Here is a 20859-nt window from a genome sequence, read left to right on the forward strand (position 1 = left end):
TATACACAGACACAGAAAATTTCACCCTCCAAGAGTTAAATAAAATGCAATATGAATTCCTGTCTCTGTCTTTTATTCCAAGACACTTCATCATGATCATCATTTTATTAAAGTGATCTCTGTATTTTCTACTGACTATGCCATGACTTTAAACACTGGAGACATTGCCACAGGAGCAGCCTGTACAATAGGCAAATCTACACAGATAATAAATAATTATGTTTCAAGGGATGCAAGCATCCAGATACAAATTGGCTTCTCCCACTTGAATCTGCAAGTATTTTAAGGATCTGTCAGTGGAAGTAATGAAATTCTGTGTGGTCAAAGCTGCATTGTTAACTACTTCTTTTGAGGGTCATCAAGATAGTGTGAGTGTCAACATCAATACCCAGAATCTCTAAACCTGGGGTCAACAGTTTACCACTTTATAAGGAAGGACTGAAGTCTGCAAGACTGCAGGAGGAAGTTAGCTGGTAGCTTCAGCTGTACCCACCTTCTGTTTCTTCTCTTTCCCTGGCTCAGAGGCAGAGTGCTCTGGTTCAGTGGCAGGAAGCGTTGTGAGGGATGGGTCTGGCTCTACCACCGTCCATTTACCATGCTCCACCTCAGCATAGATGTCATCAGCTAAAAATGGTTCTTCTTGGGATAGCTCAGCAGGCTGGGATGATTCAGGGGAAGCTGAGATTGAAACTTTGCAAGTTAGGTAAGATTTTGCAGAAATACTGTCATAGCATTTGATGATCATCAAATAATTATGTGATTAAGGGTGTGATCCTATGCTCAACACAATAAAGCACACTTCTAAGTGTAAACCTCTAAGAAGACCCTTTGTCCTTTTTTTTGGGGTCAGAATTGAACACTTACCTTCCTCAGTTTCTGCAATGTCTTCTCTGTTAGGAGCAGCTTGAGGACCTAATGGGGTTTTACATAGGAATTGCTTAAGACAGTTGATGGTATGTGTTCCAACAAGAGTACTCCTCCCAAAAGCTCTCCAGTCAACCACACAGATGCTTAGTGGTGGATGCAAGAGTTCATTTTCAGGCAGCTCCTAGTACAGGGGGCAGACAGCAGCATGAGAGAATTGCTAGAGAACATAGGACATGTATAGAATATTTCTCATGTACAGCAATAAGGCTTCTGCTCTTCCCACCTTCCCTTCTCCTCCTTAGCAATGAACATATTCATAATGCAAAATGCATTCAGCATAGGCAACAGGATTTTGGTTTTCTGCAAAATCTGGAGAAAGCTTTGTTCTTTAAAATACAGAGTGGACTGTACAGACAGTGCTGCTATCTGCCCTATCTGCCTCAGTTTGCCCAACAACGAGATGGGGACCTTGGGTAACCACCTTGTAGGATGAACTACCAAGAGGAAAACAGCTCTTAGGACAGTACATCAAGAGCTAGAAATACTGTAGAAACTGTACTTCAGTACCCGTTATTGTTTTGATATACTTTTCTCAAGAGCAAATTGAACAGACTTACAGTTTTATTCTGCTGGTGACTGATTCTGAAAGTGCCAGCTCTTATAACCCAACCAACAGGTGATACATTACTTTGCAGTTCATAAAAGCAGGTGTGACAATGTAAGAAGGTCCTGACCTCAAAAGCCAGAAATGATCAATCCCCTTAATAGCTCAATAACACACAGAGGAAAGTTGCAAGAACAGAAAGAAAACAAAGGAAACTGAACACTACCCAGCAAAACTGGAAAGGAGGAGGAAAAATACTAAATATATTTCTGTTAGCTGCCCACATGCTCCAATCTATCAGTAAAAATCTGATTGCAACATATTTTCTTATCTACTTGGGACTTAACATGAAAATCATCTTCTTTTATCATATGATTGTAGTAGAAGTCTTTAAAGCATTTTCAAATCAGTAGCATTTGCACAAGAACTGACATCCCTTAATATTTAATCAAGACACAGAAGAAATTATTTGACAAGAAAGGAAGATAATGATAATTAACACCTTGTCTGACCAGAGAACAGACAGGCAAGGGGTAGCAGGCTGTACACACCACTTCAAACCAGTCTGCAAGGCCAGTGAAATTGGGATTTTTCTTGTAGCTCTGTATGACAGAGGATTTGACTCCTTTCCCTGCACACTCGATGAGAACCTGGGGCCGATCTACCGAGAGGAGCTGGACTTTCTTCAGCTCTCGAACCCCCCAGAACAGGACCTGTGGTGTGCAGAGAGAAACACTGTTAGCCTGCAGAAACCCTGGCTTGGCATGGCCAAATGGGCTAGCAAGCAGGTGGTGTGAAGGCTGCAGAATGAGTGGCAGTGACCAGTGGGGCTGGGCAGCATCAGGCATTGCAGTAATAGGAAAAGCTGCCAGTTTTCCCAGATTTCTAATATACGGCTACTTTGGACACACACTGTACAAGAGAGAAGGGCAGGGAAGGTGTAGACATTTGTACACAGGCAGAAGGCATTGTTTAGCTGAAGTCAAGGACCCAGAAAAAGCCTGTGAGATAGATAGCTGATGCCAAACTTCAGCTCCAGTGATGTCATTTGCAAGGGGAAGCTCTCCATCTCCTGTGGACACTTCCTTGGTTGCACAGAGTGTGGATCCACCAGCCATGCTCTGCCACAAGGGAAGTCCCTTCCCAGCAGGTCAGGACTGAGACACAGCTCCACTGTTCCCCTCAGTGGAAGTACAGCCTTGCATGCCCTTATATGCTATTTGCATGTGAATAATATTGATCAAGATTGTAAAATCATCAGTTACTGTTATAGTTCAACAAGAGAATAAAAGGAGATGAGGTTAGGAAAGGGAAATAGTCAAAGTATCTCACCTCCACTCTGTATTTGCTTAAAACAGGCCGTATGTTAGCTGGGACTGGGTAAATCTGGCCAATATCTGGTGGATCCAGTGGGGGAAGTCTGTCTGGATCTGACTCAGGAATCTGAAAAATGAAGCAGTTGTAACTCAGGCTGTTTTTTGGATGAATAAAACCAGTATTGGAAGTATCTGTTGATAATGGCACATAGAACACACCAATTCAATCAATTTTATAAGACAAGCTGCAGAGCAGAACTGTTGTGCTGTGAAAGGAAAGTGACTTGAAATGCTCTCTCTCATGCTGTGATGCTAAAACATATGGCAAAAATAGTATTCAATAGATTGGGTTTATGTGCCTTTCTGAAAAAAGGGCTCCTTTTACCTAGTAGGACATAGTTTGCCCGAAAGACATGCATGTACTGAAGCATGGTAATTCTATGTACTAAAAATGGAAAGCATGGTAATTCTAAGCATGGTAATTCCTCCTCTATGGTGGAGGAAGAGATGGTGGAAAATATAATACTGAGAACTGCACCTGCAGCAGAGCTGAGTATTCACATAATTACCAGCAATAATTCACATAATTACCAGCAATAATTCACCTGCACGTGTGATCTACATTTTATCAGTAAAAATCCAAAGCAATTAATTTAATAACTGCAGAGAACAAGAGGTGGAAAATTATCTACTACTCAAATGACAGTAGAGTGAAATACCTGCAAGAAGGTTTACAAAGGGATTTTGCTTTTTTGATTAAAAAAAATCAATAAACCCTGAGCTCATTCTGAGCAAAAGCAAGACTCTCAGTATCCATTACTCTGTATTTTTTTAGTTTACTCTTTCTCTGAATGCCAGGATGCTTCATTGTAAGATTAATTTTATTCCTTCAGCAAGACACAGCATTCATTTTGAAAGGAGAAAGGAGCATTCACTTCTTCACAACACTCTTCAGCTGAACCATACAGTACCTGCAGATCAGAGTTATCAAGAATGCTATGTCATAGGAAAAGTTATGGGTTCAGAATGAGAATAAATCAATGATGAGAGAGGGTTTTTTTTCCTTCCTCACACAGAACACCATGACGAATCTCCTGATGTTGGAAAAAGCCAAGAGTATACCAGCTCTTGGAGTGCTTTGAGGCCAGGCAGTTTCATTTCACAAAAGAAAATTAAATCTTGAAATCAGAGAACAAACTGTAACAAACCTTCTGGAAAGGAGATAGAATAAAACAAAATGCAGTTGAAAAAAAGGAAATTTGGAAAAGGAGTGAACACAACAAAATGGATTGGGATGAAACAAGGTGCACTGAAAATAATCAAAAGAGGCCAAAATCATACTCACTGAAATCCTGAAATGAGGGAACAAAGTGAAACAAAGAGAGAGGAGAAGAAATTAATGAAATTAAATGCTTAGGAAACAAAAAACAAAACAAAACAAAACAAAACAAAACAAAACAAAAAAAAAAAAAAAAAAAAAGAGAAAATTCTGATAAAAAGTGCAAACAGCAAAATGGAATGGGATGACATTGACATGATGTACAAGAAAATGGACCAAACTTTGCCAAATGGGTACTCACTGACTGAAATTGCAAGATTTCATTTCCTTTCATGAAATGAAGTTGTCAACTTTCTAGAGAATTCTTAGGAGTATATTTGAATATATACCCTAAATGGTGTTGCTTCTTTATCCCAAAAGAGAGTTAAACAAAATATAATATATAACTCTTCTGTTTACCAAAAAGCGAAATCACAGAAAGGTTCACTCACACCTCTGTAATTCCTTAGACTTAAACCATTGACAGTCTGGGACTAAGATTGGACCCAGCCACACTCAGGCTCCTCTCTGAGAAGGAGTTTAGAAAGCAAGAGGATCCTTTCTGCACCACTCTCTCCTGTGATGCCACCATAATGAGGAAATATTCCACATGGTGATCTATTTCTGGTTTTCACCAAAGACATAAGTAGCTATCATGATTAAAAGCCTGTTTTATCTGTAAAACATGTTATGACATTCCACCTTTTTCCCATTTCAGATTTCAGAATTAACTGTTGTAAGTTTTCAGCAGATGGATGTTACCTTTAACTGGTGGCTCTGCAAATTTCAGTGAAATTGCCTGAAATTCCAGCATGACAGACCCCAGTCCTGCATCTACCAGGACTGAATTTTCATTTTGTCTTGCAGCTGGAAACCATGTAGTGTTTCTTTTAATATAGTAGGGGTATCTAAAAACTCAGCCTCCCTAATCCAATCCTTATTATTCACCATTTCATTTCCCTAAGAGTGAAAGCAGTATTGGGAGCTTCAAGGCTGGTAGTCAGGGCCATGTGCTACTCCAAACAGCGGGTCATTGCAATGGCAATGGGATTTTCACAGTTTCTCAGGCCAGAGCAGAGTTTAGGGCAGGGCAAGTGACAGGCAAAGGAGGCTGGCAGTGGTGGGTGTGTGTGGGCAGTGGCCCCTGATAAGGTGGAAGGGGTGACAGGAGTTGCATGGGAACTATGAGACCCAATGGCTCACAGTTCCTATTAATTCAAGATGGTCATGGACCCTGATGCCATGGCAGCTTTTGTGAGCCCCAGGGTGTACAAGTGTAATTGTCGAGAAAGTGTAATTTACCTCCAGAAGCTCAAATGTGGCAAGAAGGTCTCCTCCTGAAAGACTTCCACAGTGCACTGGGTGGTAACAAAGTTTTGGTGGTTCATAGTTTTGATGAGCAAGTCTCACCACAGGGGCAGCCACTGTAGACCCAATATATTCTGCCTTACCCTAAATAAAGGACAATACAGGGGTCAAATGCATTTGGATTTCACAATGGTTATAGGAGCTGAGATGATGCAGAGCTTAGTATTTAGGAAAAAAAAAATCTTCTGAAGGAAAGTGCAAGGTAAGATGCAAGGCAGCTATGAAGAGGAAGAGCTGAGTACTTATTAGCTCTTCAGTGTAACCAAAATTTCTGAGGTCTATATTTTGTCAGTGAGACTGCATCAGAGTCTGCATGGTTTTGACCCAGACTTAGATACAATATTTACAGAAGTGTTCAAGGGACCTGAGGGCAAGATGCTTCTGGTTTCTGTAAGCTGGTCTCTGGAAGCAGATTCACTTGGGGAAAATAAAAGGCCACATTTTTGCAAGGCCATGTAGTGAATCTCAGGGCTGTTCCCAGCTGTTAAACTACAAACCACAGTAGAGCTGAGCTCTGTTCAGTAGGTGATTCATTTAAAGGCTATTCAGTGACACAGCTTTGCTTTCATGCTTGCAGTAGGATGTAAAAGCCCAGATTTTTAGTGAGAAGAACATTGACTTTACCACTGCATCATCATCATACAGCTCGATGACAATCTCCGGTGGGAACTGGGCGATCTCCTCTTTGTCACCATGAAGCACAACGCTGTTGAAAAGCAGTGTCTGGTTCCAGGTGGGGGATAAGGTCTGAGAAATGATCTAATGGAAGAGAGGAAATGTTTAATGAGCTGTTTGGTTGGGTGCCCTTCAACAGGGCATGTTCATCTGCTGGAGACCTCCTTGTCCACAGCCTGAACAATGCCATGTCTGAGACAACACATTTTTCAGCAGGTCCTCCCAGCCAGGAGATTACAAATCTTTTGCTGTGAGGCTGGCACCTCCAATTTCTCCATTTCCCTGTTTGCCTCACAAATCCCTAAAAGCAAATCAATACATGAAAACCGTGTAGACAAACTTCAGTATTAAAGTTAGAGGAAAGCTGTTGGTTTAGGAAAGCAGGCACATGCCAAGTGCTATTAAAATAAAGCTTTTTCCCCAACTGAGGCCCATTTTCACTTCTCCAGGGCACATTTTTTTAATCTTATTTTTAGTTCTGTGTAATGACACTTAACACTTTATGAAAAAGAAAGAAGATATTTTTGTGAATCACTCATAAGAAATCAGAAGTTTTTAATTTGTTGTAATTTTAATTAGGTGGAGGCTTATAGCATTTCCTCATAGACAATGATTTAACTGACTAGGCAGAAAATATATTTTAAAAAGATAACAGTTAAAGAGGAAAATCGTGCCAACTGCAAAATTACTCATAACCTGCTATCGTTCTTTTGAATGGGAATAAGGTTCTTTACCATTTATTGGCTCTTAACTGACACTTATGAAAACATGCAAGTTATCGGCTGCAATATTTTATTCAGGCAGTGAATAAACGTAACACTTCTGTGCCTATAAACACCTATTTTTTCCTGGGCCAAATTCTACTTTCCAGAATCTGGTGCATCTAGACACTAATTTAATTGGATTCATTCACCATCTTCTATTAGAAATTAAAATCACATTACAGGAAAAAATCAATTAAAAACCCTGAGGCAGAAGTAGCACAAGCAGGCATTTACAATTTAAAGAAAGGCTTTTATTTTTGCTCCCTTTGGCACATGCAACAGAACTTGCTTTGTAACAGAATAAAATGTCAGAGGAATATTAGAATTAATTAAATTGAAACAGTCTTCTGTGAAGTTTTAGTGGGGAGGGGCTGGATAAATATTTTTTCTGATGCAAGACTCTATTTGACGTGAAGCAAGACCCCATTTGGCTCAGTAAATTCTGTTTGTGGCATGACTGTCAGAATTCCTGCCCAATTTAAACTCCAGGGTAGCTGTAAAGGGCTCAGGACCTTTGAAAGTAAGTCTCCATGTTCTGTGAGGGACCATCCTCCTGCTCACTTGCCCAGGCTGTACTTCAACCCTTCTTGCTGAAACTCTTTAAAAGTTTCCACTTCTCTCTAGAGGCCCCACAGGAGCCCATTTGATCGCTGGAGTTTCCTAAGGGAGACGGAGACCATTCCCTACTGGGCATATTTTAGCAGCCTTTCAGTCTCCCTCCTCTCTGTTTTCAGCTGATTTCCATTTTAATGCTCTAAAACCCCCAATGTGCTCTGCCACATTCCATCACAAAGGGCAGTGCTGGCTCGCATGGCTACAGAGGCCACAGAAAGGTCTTCACTCCGCTCAATGACTGAATGCACAGGCTAGAGGAAAAGAGAACCGTGAGGGTTCATCCTTACCCCCACATTTATACCTAGCAATGACAACAGTCCAAAACACAGAAATAAAATTGTGAAGAAAGGTACACTTATTACAAAGCCCCAGTAGTCCCAGAGAATGTGATATCTGAGCTAAAATAAACTAGTACTGCTGCACCTCTTATTAGAGTAGTGAGTAACATGTAAACTTTTGCCTGTTTGCAATGGCCTTTCAAGATCTGCTCTTTAACAGCAGCATCTAACTTTTCCTGCTAGGTACCTCCTTGCAAAAGCAAGATTTACCCTTTTCATACCTTAATTGTTTAAAAAAACAAAAATAAAATTAAAAAAAAAAAAAAAAGGGAAAAAATAGTTGTCAGTCACCAAAAGAAGGCTTTGGAATTTACCTTTGTGGTCTGGCAGCGTGATGTGAAGGTAACTTTTGCAAAAGGATCAGAAAGTCCAGTGCTGTCAGCGGCAATGAGCCCCCTGGCCTGGTACATGTGGGCTCTCAGCTGGAAGAGGTGCAGGGCTGCATCATGGCAGAGAAAACAGCAACATCAGCTCCATGGAAACAGAGCAGCACACGGGCAGGAGGGGAAGAGTCACCAGCTGCTCTCCAGCCAGGATCTGACAAGGGGAGCTGTTGCTAGTGCTGTCTCACTTAAGAAGAACCTGAGACACTCAGAAGTTGTGCAAGAAATCTGAATTCACTTAAAATCAATTATGTAGGTGTCTACTGCAGGGCTATTAAATGTCAGTTTTTATCTCCCATCACTCTTTTATCTACTAGGTGTTCTATGCATCATCAGGAGAACTGAGGAATGCTTCCTCTACAAGGAGAGAGATTCATGGGACAGGGAACAGAAATTGCAAGTGAACAAGTTCCTTCTTTCCCTGACATCTACAAAGTGTCAGTGGCAGAACTGATGACTTGGCAATGAAGCCAGCCTTTTCTGATGAGAAGAAGCAAAGCCATTATCATCTTAGAACAGTTACTTTATATAGGGGTTGTGCCACAGTGAACTAGAGCTTTTGGGGCCATTTCTCTTAATTGTTAATAGGGAGAAGAGTGCCTTACTTTTATACAGCAGGCAAGCAGGTGAGGGCAGCACACTGTGCCCTGAGCTGGTGTTAGATGGTAATTCAATCTCATATCCTACAGGCAAATTCTCCATGGCACTGTGGGCATAGCTGCTGGGTCCAAGCCATAGGTAGATGTCCACCTTTGCCTGCCCAGTCCAGCCCAGAGGGCGTTTGCCTGGGAGCTGAAGAAAAAATCCAATGTTACCAACAAGCTCAAGAGAGGTGGCCGGGTGCTGAGTCTTACCAAACCAGAGTAAAATGAAGCGTTCTCTGAGCTGATATTCTGATAAATGGCATTTCTTCACAGTGAGCGGCTCTGAAACTCATTTAGCACAAGAAACTTCTGTGATTCTTAGGGAAGGAATTAGTAGTTTAATGCCTGATATGCACAGGTTTGTGCAGACTATCTTACAGCTGCACGCATATAAGTGCTATTTTATGCCCTTCTTTGCCCAGACTTCAGCCCACTTTCCATTTTATGCAGTTTTGCTGGTATCCAGCAGTTAGTCCCATGTATTATTAAAAATATTACTCCATTGGGCAGGTCAGAAAACATTTCCACTATAAATATTACTAGTTTTGACCTATTATTCCCTTTTTCTTCCTTCCCACTTCATCTAGATCTGCTAAGTTCAGAGTTTAGTATTGTCTCTTCCTAAGGTAATTCTTGATACTGAAGGAGCTGGGTAGTTAACTGCAGAATATTTTATTTCATGCAGGCAAATAGTACTTTGCTTAGCAAGTACCTGTGGCAAGTATCTCAGGAACTTAGATGTTTTTATCTGCTCTTTAGCTCTGCTTTATGGGAGTATTCCCAGAAGTCCAAGGTGAAAACCCACTAAAAACTTATGAAGTTACTGTTGTCTGGAGCATTTGGGTTTTTCCTGATGGTCACAGTAATAATTACATTGTGCAATATTCCACTGTAGGCACTACTGGTCACACTGCCTTTGGAGGTGTACATCCACTAGGGCTTTCCTTTATCATGAATAATCCCACAACAGTACTTCGGACATATATTGTACAAACTTAAGCATGTTTTAAATAGGAAGTATAAATAATTCCTGTATTACCCCTGAATACCTAGGTTTCCTCACTGAGTTGCTGAGTGCTCATCTCTCACCAGTCTTCTCACAGACTTTTGTGTGCTGCTGATGTTTTGGTCAGCAAAGAGGCTGTACCTTTTCTATTTGTTTAGTGTACAGCCATCAATAAACAATGTTCTATACTTGCCATAACAAGTAGGAAATTAATTACTCATACATAAAAAGCCTGGCAATGATAGAGTGATTAAAGAATGACATGCATAAATGTAATAAGCAAATATTAATAAATGGTGGATACAAATCTGTACATATTTTTACTTTACGAAGATTAATATGTAAAATACTATCCCTGGAAGAAATCGGAATACCAAATGCTCCCCAGGCATTATCTGTGTTTGCAGTGTGCCACAGACTTACTTTCAGGAAATGAGTTTTAATCTTCCCACAGTCCTTGCCTCTCTGCTCTTTTGCTGGGGAGTAGAGTATGCTTTTTGCTGGGACTCTTGAATATGCAACTCTTTTGTTGTTGCTGATCATCCAGATGAACACATCGGGCACTGTATTCTGTGGCTGTTAAATGAAGCATATTGAATGAAAACTGAATTCTTTCTGTGAGCCACCACCATCATATTTTTGTTGAAATTCTCTTAATAAGAGCCGATGCCCTCATGGCTCCTGTGGAGTGGCAGATATGCCTCTGAACTAAACGAGGCTGTTACTTCATGCTTTGCAGTCCATATCTGAATTTATAATTACAGCTGAAGGTAAAGAACTTTGTAGAGTGATTAAGGATTACTTCATAAGTAATTTCAGGAGAAATTAAAGAAAATTAGGAATCTGGGTATGGCTCTGTCCCAGGAATTAACTTAACTACAGACCACGTAAGTAACTACCATGGAAATACCACCAATTTCATCTATACCAGCAAACCAAAAAGGACCAGAACCAAGCTCAAACACTGGCATATGATCATCTTTTCTGCTTGTGACAATGCTCAGTAAGACTGCCTTGCCCTGTCCCAGACAATGTTCCCCAAACAAAGCTTCAGTGTGGTTTGAAGAAAAGACCAGCCAAGGGGCTGCTCCCTGAAGGAGCTGTAAGCAGGGTCACTCTGTTCTAGGAAGGAAGAGAATTTGTGCCATACCACTGTGCCACTTGCTCTCTGATCCAGAGAATAGCCATGGCCCTCTTTGGTTTGCTAGCACAGGCAGCTCTCAGAGGCACAGCTTTCCAGTGGCTGGATTTTGGCCCAACCAAATATATCATTTTTTCTGTTATTCTCAGGCTAAATGATAAAGGCACCCCGAGCTCATATCAGTCCAGATACATACAGGTGTCCATACAGGTGGAGACATGAGTTCATATCAGAAAGCTGGCTTCTCCAAGCCACCAGATATGGGATGACCTTATTTAAAAAATATATCTGTGGTGCATCCTCTCCATACCACAAAGCCCAGCACTTCCTACCCTGGTTTGATAACAGCTTCATTTAATGCAAAAGTGAATAAGGTCTAGATATCTGAAGGAGAACTCTTTGGATAACCAAGCCAGAAGTTATTATTCACATGGGATTATGAAAATCAAAGCCAAGTCCTAGATTTTAATTTTTTCTGAATTTTGTGTGGATTACCTCATCGGCTAAGAATCGAATTTTATCTATAAAGCTCTGAGTCTCACGAATCATTTCATCCACTGGCATCTTCTTTTTCTGCTGCTGAACGATTCCCTTGGCATCACTGGACATTGCTTCCTGCAGTGAGGAAATACAATACATACTTTCTGTCTGTTATCAAGTAGTTTGAATTGGAAGAGAAACAGTCTTTGATTCAATTTGAAAAGAGAAGATGGGAGACACTATGTTCAATGTTTCTTTGTCCCAACAGAAACTGATCAGCTCTTTGGAGCTGGACAACATAAAAATTGAATGCACCCCATTTTGTCTTTGTATACTGCATGTATGGAAGTCCCAAAAAACATGTGATTGTCACCTGGAATTACCAGGCCTTGATCCAGACAGAAGGCACAATCTTTTGTGCTACAAGCAGTAAAAAAAGGTAATAAATGTTCAGATGACCTCCATCCAGTTTGGTTTCTTCTCACTTATTCCCTGGAAGTAAGGTCCTCCTCCTAAGGTCCTTACAAAGGCCAGACTTTACTAGTCTTGAAGTTCAGCACCACCATAGTAGTGAGATGCCTGACAGCAGTGTAAATTTGGTGCTTTTCCACTGAACTCAGCATCATTCCATGTTAAGATGCATGGACAAAAAAAAAAATCTCATTATTATAATGACTTATTGGTATTAAAAAACAACATCTTTTGATTCATTTTAGTGTAGCTGACAACTCTTTATTAAGCACAGTGGGATTTATTAAAATAAATGCTCATGTATACTATATTCATATGAATTTCAAAGCCTCCCCATATGGTGCAACTAAATAGAAAATAAAATAGGAAAAAAAACAAAGCAGTGTGCTTTCAGTCATCATAATTTCATCAATGCTTATAGGAAAAGTACAGCACATACCAGCTCTTGTTTGAAGAGCATGAGCCTCTTTTTGTCCAAAGCAGTGCAGTTCAACCCTTTGGGCTTCTTTTCAGCAATGACCATGAATGCCCTAGGACACAGGAATAACAGGGTTTTAAAATCTGTTATTTTTTTGATGTGAGGATACTAATGTGCTAAAATACATTGGACTGTTCTGTGTCTGCTGCAGTACATGAACCAGAAGACAAAGGTGCTGAAAATCTCTAAAATATAGTGTACCTACAAGATTAAAGGAATAAAGTCCAAAACCTCAGCACCACACTTCCCAGAAATGGATCAATACGATCTAGAAATAAGGGCTTATATCTAGTTTGAGCCCAATCATGTAATTTGATACAGAGCCCACTGGATCTATACCAATATGTGGCATCCTTTGTTTTTATATTAATAATGGTTGGGTTTTTTTACAGTGTATCTATCACACACTTTATTAAATCCTACTTATCATCTATACAATGTATTCTTAGAGTTCTGAAAGCCAAAATAATATGACAATTATTGGCAGTTATCTATTGCCAATACTGCATATTGAAAATAACAATAAATATTTTCTCTGTCTACATAGAAACTGCAATTTGGGAAGGTCTTTGCTTTTACATTGAAAAAAAAAAAACAAAATACATAGCTCAGTAAGTATACTGTACTTTTTTTAAATTATCATCAGTTTCCTTGTCTAGCCATGAATTTGTAGCCAACATTAAATTCAATTTTCTGTTTGCATCTAGTAAAGGTTATTACCTGCTTTGATTGATAAAACCATTTAGGGTCTTCTTCATTTTCTCCTCAGCTGCAGTCTCTGAAACCTTGATCAAGTCCTTTACTTGCTCTAATGATTCTTCCTATGAAAAACACACAAGAAAGCCACTATGCACAGGAGGACACTTCGTCATTCTGTCGGTGTTACAGTGCTATTTATGACTAGCAAGAATGAGGGAGGCGATTTTGTGGCCTGACAGAAAGAACCTTTGATATATCACTATGCTTGAAGTGCACAGAGAAAAGACTCCAGCAGCATGATAATATTTTGACCTTTTCCCAATCTTTCCAATTACTTGTCCAAGGTATTACTGCTTGGAGCAACTTTGTGTTCTTAGCTCTTTGAGGAAGATCAATAATTTGGAAACATTTTCTGCTAGGTAGAATAAAAAAATAGTTCTTCTTGGTTCTGTTTCTAATCTTGCTGCTTAACTTTAGCAAGTTGCTGGAATTAACATCTTAAAATTCAGCGATCACTTGAATCCATATGTAAGGTCCATCACAAAACCTACTGTTATCCATGAGGAATGGAGTCTGTTCTTAAAAACTAAAATAAATATCTGGATTTTCAGAAAGGCCTGTGGGTGTTGGGGTGCACCGACAAACATTATCTCTCCACATACATATATTCAGATGTTTAATATTCAGATACCTGAGTTCAAAATGTTTAGTTATAAGTCATTGTCTTCTCCTGATACAACCTTGCATGAGTGTGACTTCAGTGTTGTTGCTCATGAGAAATATATGGATAAATGTGGGATGAATCAGACTCTTAATCTGAGTGCCCCACATTAAAATATTCAACATTAGGAGTCACTTTAAAAAACCCCAAAAAAAACCCAAAACCTATTTTCTTGAGACTGTTGATAGTCAACTTTAAACAAAGCTAGAAATAAAACATCATTGTGGGAAAACACTGTGACTAGGACATGAGAGTGACTGCCCATGAGATGATATGCCTTTCTGTCTCTGTAAATGTTTTAGGAAAACGAAGAGAAAATATTGTCCTTTTAGGAGTGCCCAGTATAAATATAAGGCAAGAAGATATTAGAGGAAGAGCCATAGGAGACAAAATTACTCTGTTTCTCATAATTTAATTGTTTGAATGTTTTTACAAAGAATAAAACATTGCTGAGGAAAGAAAGCAGACCTATGGCCAAAAATAATTGTTGTAGTCAGGAATACTTGAGCAGCTCTAAGAGTTCAAAGCATTTTGGAGGAAATAAAAATATATCAACTGCTTTCTCACGAAATGAGCAACAAGAAATGCAGCTGGGAGAAATTTTGAAGGTCTGATTTGGGAAGTGTGGCCTCTCACTGCCATATTTTGCTGAATAAATGAGCCTGGGGGGATGGTTGCCACTTACCAGGTGATCTGCCATTTTCTCAAGAGTGTTGGAAGAGTACAGCCGAAAGGTCTGGTTGCCCCAGCAGCTCTTTACACAGATACAGGGCTTCTTCTCATCATATGGCAGGTACTGGTAGTTCCTGTGGGAACAAGGTAGGGAGCAGATCGTGAAGATGACAGAGCAGGTCAAGGGGTGGCAGAGCAAAGAAAAGTTGTTTGGTGCTCTCACAGCATAGAAACTCTAGGCACAACAGGATGTGCTCTCACGTGCTAACAAGTAAATCCTGGGAAGGGCAAGCACAAACATCAATTGTGCTACCAGTGAGATCCTTGAAGAGAAACAATTTTAAGTCAATGGATCTAATTTCAGTGCTTTCCAGGGTGGGAGAAAAGCCAAACAAAAAGGTATGCAGTGAAGCTCTGAAATACTATTAATGGTAGGAAACTACAAGGGAAAAAGGAGCAAAGATTAATATCTGGTCACATCTTCAAAAGCAATGGTTCCACAAACTGCACAGTGGGAGAGCCATGACAGAGTCTCAACACCACATTCCTTTCACACGATGCTCTTTTTCAGGGTTTGTGGAGACTGACATTCCATGTCAGAAACTGATCTGCAAGGCCTGCTTGGTAAAAGTAATACCAAACTCATAATAACTCAGTGATAAAATGCATCCACTGCTCTCTCTTCTCACACTTTTGATCTTAAGTTCAAGTTGTCATATTTACTTTTGTAACTCTACTTTCCTTTTTTATTCAGCTGCAGAAGTGACTTGACTGAAAAAAAATGAGCAGGAGGCCAGCATAACCAGTCTCTGCAGACCTGCCACAAAGCTGATGTTCTGATTAGATCTGCAGTACAGATCTGCAGTACACAAAGCTGATGTTCTGATTAGATCTGCAGTAGGTACCATGCCAAGTCCATGTACCCAATAAGCACGCTGACCTCCTTTATACAAATACTAGAGCCTTATGAAACTTCCATTGCTCAGCCACGCTGGATTTAGCAATAGAGGTCTCCTCATTTTTTGTACCAATGGTGGGACAGTGGAGACCTTTTTAATGTGTATGAACATTTGCAAACCACTTCATGGTCCTCTGACCTTGGCTCGAATGGCTTCAGATAGCCTCAGTGATTTCAGATAGAACTGGCCACATGTGTTAGATCACCAAGCCAAGACCATGGAAACCAAATCACTTTTTGCTCTAGAGTGTCATATCAATGACTCCAAACTTCCACACATCCCAAAGAGGTTTATGTGTGAATTTTTTCCATTTAAAAAGATTAATATCTTCTCTATAACTTCATTTTCCTGCCCTATGTGATATCAAAAGAGAGAGAATTTTCCATTTACTTTCTCCTCAATAACCTATAACAAGGTGAGGATTACCCATTGAATTTGGTGCACAGCAGAGCTACACAGACCTTGGGTGTCATTAATTCTGGAGCTTTCAGAACAGACAAAATCAATTCAACGATCTCCCAGGGCCTGAACTTTTTAACCTTAATTTCATAGAGCTTATGAACCTTTTCACTGGATTTACTAAGAAGAGTATATAGCCATGAAAAAATTCAAATGGAAAACTGAAAATTCATGTCTATTATTCCCACTACTACAATTTTGAGGAATTGCTTTTTCAGTTTTAGCTTATTCTTAATTTAAGTTTTGACATAAATTTGGAAAACTCCTGGGAGTTTCATGGTGTCTGCTTTAGAAGTCTTATTGTTCTGTCTGTTCCTTTGATTAGTTGATGGTTTTAATCTCCAAAATATTCTCTTCTTTTTGTTTTCCATTGCTCATTTATGAATTTAAAATGATATCCCATTAAGTACTTATTAATACTAAAAATATCCAGTGGTGAGACCACCAAGACATCATTATGAGAAGACAGTGAAAAACTCATTAATTGGTATCTGTGGCTGACCAAGCTGTTTTAAATAGCACAAGAGGGAATAAAAGATGCAGCATTCTACATAAATTTGAGGAAAAGGGATCTTTAATGAGAAAAAACTTTATTAATACTGGAGCAAGTCAAGAAGCAAATAGCTGATTTGAAGAGTGATTCATTCTTTTACAATGATTCTTTAAATCTAAATTCCTGTTAAGGGAAAACTAAAAAATCCCAGCTTCTCTCAGGGAAGATAATAACCCTCTGCATGTACCCAAATTTGAAGTTCTGTTAACAAGGAAAGGAAACTGTCTTTCTATCAAGCACTGATAGAAAGTGCTTTTCTCCTCTCTTTTTTCACTTGCTGCAAAACCAGAATTTTTTACCACGATATTTTCATTCTTGTTTTCTTTCACTAGCTCCTATTTCATCTAAGTGAGCCATTGATTGCAGAAAAGAATGAAAGTGCTCTTTAAATTTAGAGACATCCAGAAACCAAACAGATCCAGGTCAATATTTTGCCCCTGGTCCTTTTATCTGTAGACTGCTTGGCCTTCTAAAGGAAGAAGTGTAATCTAGTCTTGGCAGTCACCAATACCAGGGATTGTTCTACCTACCAAAACAATGACAAAAATATTTCTTTTTATTACAATCTTTCAAATGAATTAAACCTTTACAATTCTGTTTATAAACAAGGTTATTTAGAAGAACTGTTCTGCAGGTTTTCATCCATTGCTCCATTTCTTTTCTCAAAGCCTATCTCCTCCTACCTCTGTTACTACTTGCTGTTTAAGTCTGTATCTGTAATTATTAGCTCTAGAAAGTGTTCTGGGAAGGTGACTCTGCCTTGACCAGATTTCAATATTTCTCATGTGACATTGTGCTTCTGGAGCTGGACACTGGCTGGGTGTTACTTGTGATCACAGTGTAGGACCCTAAACCAGGGATGGCACGAAATAAGTTGCATTTTGCTGTAGCTTTCCAATTTACAGCTGGTGTAACACACAACACTTTCAGAAAGGATTCAAGGGCCCATGAGACCAAGATTAGATGCATATGAAATAGCTCTGAGCCTGTTCACTTCAGTGAAGACAAGAAAATTTACTGTTGTGAAAGATGTAATTGAGGACCTGAAAGCCTCCATTTCACACAAACTCTTTAATGCTGCCTGGATTCATCAATGAGTCCCACAGGATAATAAAATAAGAACCAGAGTCCTACATTATGAGGTTTTGAAACAGATCCTCACCTATTCCCACCTGTGATCAGTGGCTTCTCAGGGGGTGTGGTAGATACCAGGGGTACTCCAAGGTCATGAGAAATGTCATCTTCCCCCTCATGCAGAAGGCTTTCTTCTGCTTCTCCATCATGGGTCTTCTTTTTCCCTCCAGCTCCTGCTGACACTCCATCAGTAGTACTTCCAAAATTACCTAGAGACCCAGGGTTACAGATGTCTAAATTTGAGGTGGTAAACATGAATGAGGTTTTAAAAAAAGAAAATGGCCAGTCATACCAGTGGGAAATCTTTCTCCCCTCCTGTTCAGTCAGCTGTTTTAACCACACCACAGTTCATAAACGTTGTAACAGGTTATGTTTGTCCCTGGAATGTCAGGTTCTAGAACAGTGCTTCCTTGCCTGTCCCATGTGACATATACCTAGTATATCAAATCACTTAGTGATGTGATCCTTTGATTGCTGGCACCCAGGACCTTCAGCTTTTGGTAAAAAAATTCAGAAACCAAAACAATACTGCTGTTGATACTTCTATACTCAGGAGCCCTGATATGGGATTGATTCACACAGATAATATATGTCTTCTTCATAACATATGGATGATCATTTCAAAGTTTGATCTCTGAAGTGATAAACTCTTTTTTAGACAAGTAAATTTTGCACATTAGGGTTGCAGAGTTAGCAATAACAACACTTTGAGGCCTCAGCTTCAAGCCTAATGCTAGACAACTCGGCTAATGATACAATCATCTTCCCTAAAACAGTTTTTGCCTTAAAGGGCAATTATCAGCACTGGGAAAGGGGTACATCCATCAAACTGATAATTACAGATTTTAAAAGAGACAGACAGAAAACATTCCCTGCAGGAGAAGAATGTGCTGAATCATCCCATATGACATCCTGATCTGGATTTTTGGTTCAGCCTTTCATGTAAATAATGACAACTGGCCAAGTTTGGGTCCAAATTTCAGCTATACAGGTGTCTAAGAGATATTCAGGTCCAGAATTCAGGGCCAGATTCATCTTTAGAATTAATTCTGACAAGAATCACTATAATTCCTTGCCTAACTATTTTAATGAGTTTCTTGTCATTCTCAGCTCAGCTTCGTGCTAAGTTTCAGCAGGAATCAGTATCACTCATTGATTCCCCTATTTTTCACAGCATCTCTCCCTGCACACATAGCCTTATATTTGAGCACAGCCATGGACATGAGCACAAAGACTGGAAGTGTCACTGTTTACCTGCACCTTTGGGGGGTCTGGGATGGAGATAATCAAATCCCTGCAAGGGAAATGAGGCCAATTCAAGTTTCTCCCTTAAGAGAAAGTTCCCCTGCTTTGAAAATATTAATGAAAATGTCTTCATTTTCTCTTTATTCTGCTTTGAGGGATAATTTATCTCCATGATGAGGAGCTCATGGAGCATGGTCCTGCTTTCCCCTGAAATAGGAAAGGACTTACCAGGAGGATGTTAGAACAAAGTGGTGCCTGCAACTTGGGTCTTGGCTGTACCTCATCCCCCTGCCACACTCACAGACCCACAGGTAACTCACTGGGGTTGGCCAAGACAACGGATGGGGATCATCCCCCACAAAGGGCTCCCTCACAGCCAGGAACTGATCGAAATGGACATCACAGAATGCCTGAAGTAAATTATCTGAGTTTGATCTCCCAAGTGGTTAAAAGGGTAAATAACTGGCTAAGTTGCTGTATATATTGGGGGAGGGGATTTGCATTAATACAGAGCATTTGGGGAGTAAGACAGGCATCTGTATGTTCAGCTTGACTGTTATCCAGAGAAATGATAATCAGGGTTAACTCAAATGTAGGCTCTATTCTGAAGCTGATTCCTGAGCCCTGAGACACATCAGTCAGTAACATCTATCATCCCCTTCCTCCTGAGGCAGCCTCTCTCCTTTGGATAAGACCTTAACACACTCACCAACAGAAACCTCAAAGGTTATTGGCTTGTCCCCAAATTTCCTATCAATCATTGTGGCTTCAAAAAATGTCCCAAAGAGAAGGAATTCTTCAAATTTCTCTTCATAGATCTATTAGAGAAGAAGGAGGAAAATGTTGGCATTTATTTTACCTTCTACTATTTTTTACAGCATAAAGGAAAAGTGCAGTGAATTTTAAGGCTCTGCTAGGCTCTGTTTACACCTCTTGGAAACCCAGCATCTGCTTGTGCCTGGCATGGACTCTCAGTCAAGAAGGGCCAGCTAACACTTCTGATGCTCTTGGGTCATTAACAACAAAAGCTATTAACCCCAAGCCAAGACTAAGCTCAAAGGAGATATGTTTTATGGTTTGAGTTCTCCCCAAATTTACACCCCAAATGTCGCAATCTTCCCATCCAAACCCTTCTCATTTCACAACACCTGCAAACTGAGGCCCATTAGGCAAGACCAACCTTAATTCATCTGCACTGTGAGGCAATGAATAAAACATCAGCTCTACATGAATATTTGTTTCCCTGAGTTCTGCAAAGCAGGAACAGTTTTTGACATAGCCTATGATATCTTCATTTTGAAAAACCTCTGCTATACACAGCAAAATATCATAGGTCTTCAGTGAAAGGATTAGCAGCATCATATGTCAAAGTCAACAGCTCAAACAGATTGCAGCTCTAGAGTATTTTTAGCTCTTTATACTTGTCCAGTATGAAACCCTAATAAAGCCAAGGCTCAAAGACTATGACACACACATCTATCTCCCATTATAAAGAAAACAAATTTTAGTATCTTCTTGCCGTCAGAATAGGTCAATAAAGTTGTGCTGTGGGGATGGATAATTTGCCTCTGTTGTCTCAGAGGCTCTATGAGACATTTTTCGCCTTATTGATAATGTCTCCAGTTCCTGCTTTTCCTTTCAGAGAGTTGTAATACAGTTACTGTCTACTGTAGCACAAAGTATTGCTGAATGTCAAAACTAAAAGAATATCAAGCATCACTGTATCATGCTATTGCCTTTTATGTATTCTCTATTTGAAACAGCAGCTGGAAATAAATCCTTATTATTACTATTAATTTTTGTTGGTGGGTGTTACAGCAGGGTTTGTTTCTCTACCTGGGGTATTTAGCCAGGCCCAAGACCATAGTGTCTGAGCTACTCATAATAATGGATTTCTTGCATATAAAGGAAAATTTTTAGGAAATAAATGTCTTTAAATGTCATCTCTA

General features: G+C 39.7%; 1 protein-coding gene across 6 annotated transcripts in view; it reads right to left on the bottom strand.

Annotated features, from left to right (window-relative positions):
- Positions 1-20859, bottom strand: part of FER1L6 (fer-1 like family member 6) — a 77206-nt gene that overhangs the window by 21580 nt on the left and 34767 nt on the right. For 5 of the 6 annotated variants that reach the window (XM_068181653.1, XM_068181645.1, XM_068181671.1 and 2 more), the window contains 15 exons: positions 19620-19728; positions 17694-17874; positions 14574-14694; positions 13189-13289; positions 12430-12520; positions 11535-11654; positions 10322-10474; positions 8854-9040; positions 8180-8304; positions 6098-6232; positions 5408-5557; positions 2804-2914; positions 2023-2184; positions 865-1048; positions 494-678 (listed from right to left, as the gene is read on the bottom strand). In XM_068181653.1, coding sequence (XP_068037754.1) covers positions 494-678; positions 865-1048; positions 2023-2184; positions 2804-2914; positions 5408-5557; positions 6098-6232; positions 8180-8304; positions 8854-9040; positions 10322-10474; positions 11535-11654; positions 12430-12520; positions 13189-13289; positions 14574-14694; positions 17694-17874; positions 19620-19728 — 2115 coding nt within the window. The remainder of the gene's footprint in view (positions 1-493; positions 679-864; positions 1049-2022; positions 2185-2803; positions 2915-5407; positions 5558-6097; positions 6233-8179; positions 8305-8853; positions 9041-10321; positions 10475-11534; positions 11655-12429; positions 12521-13188; positions 13290-14573; positions 14695-17693; positions 17875-19619; positions 19729-20859) is intronic. The other variant, XM_068181660.1, reaches the window with a different exon arrangement.

This window comes from Anomalospiza imberbis, chromosome 1 (genome assembly GCF_031753505.1).
Source record: "Anomalospiza imberbis isolate Cuckoo-Finch-1a 21T00152 chromosome 1, ASM3175350v1, whole genome shotgun sequence".
In the NCBI taxonomy this organism is placed as follows: domain Eukaryota; kingdom Metazoa; phylum Chordata; class Aves; order Passeriformes; family Viduidae; genus Anomalospiza; species Anomalospiza imberbis.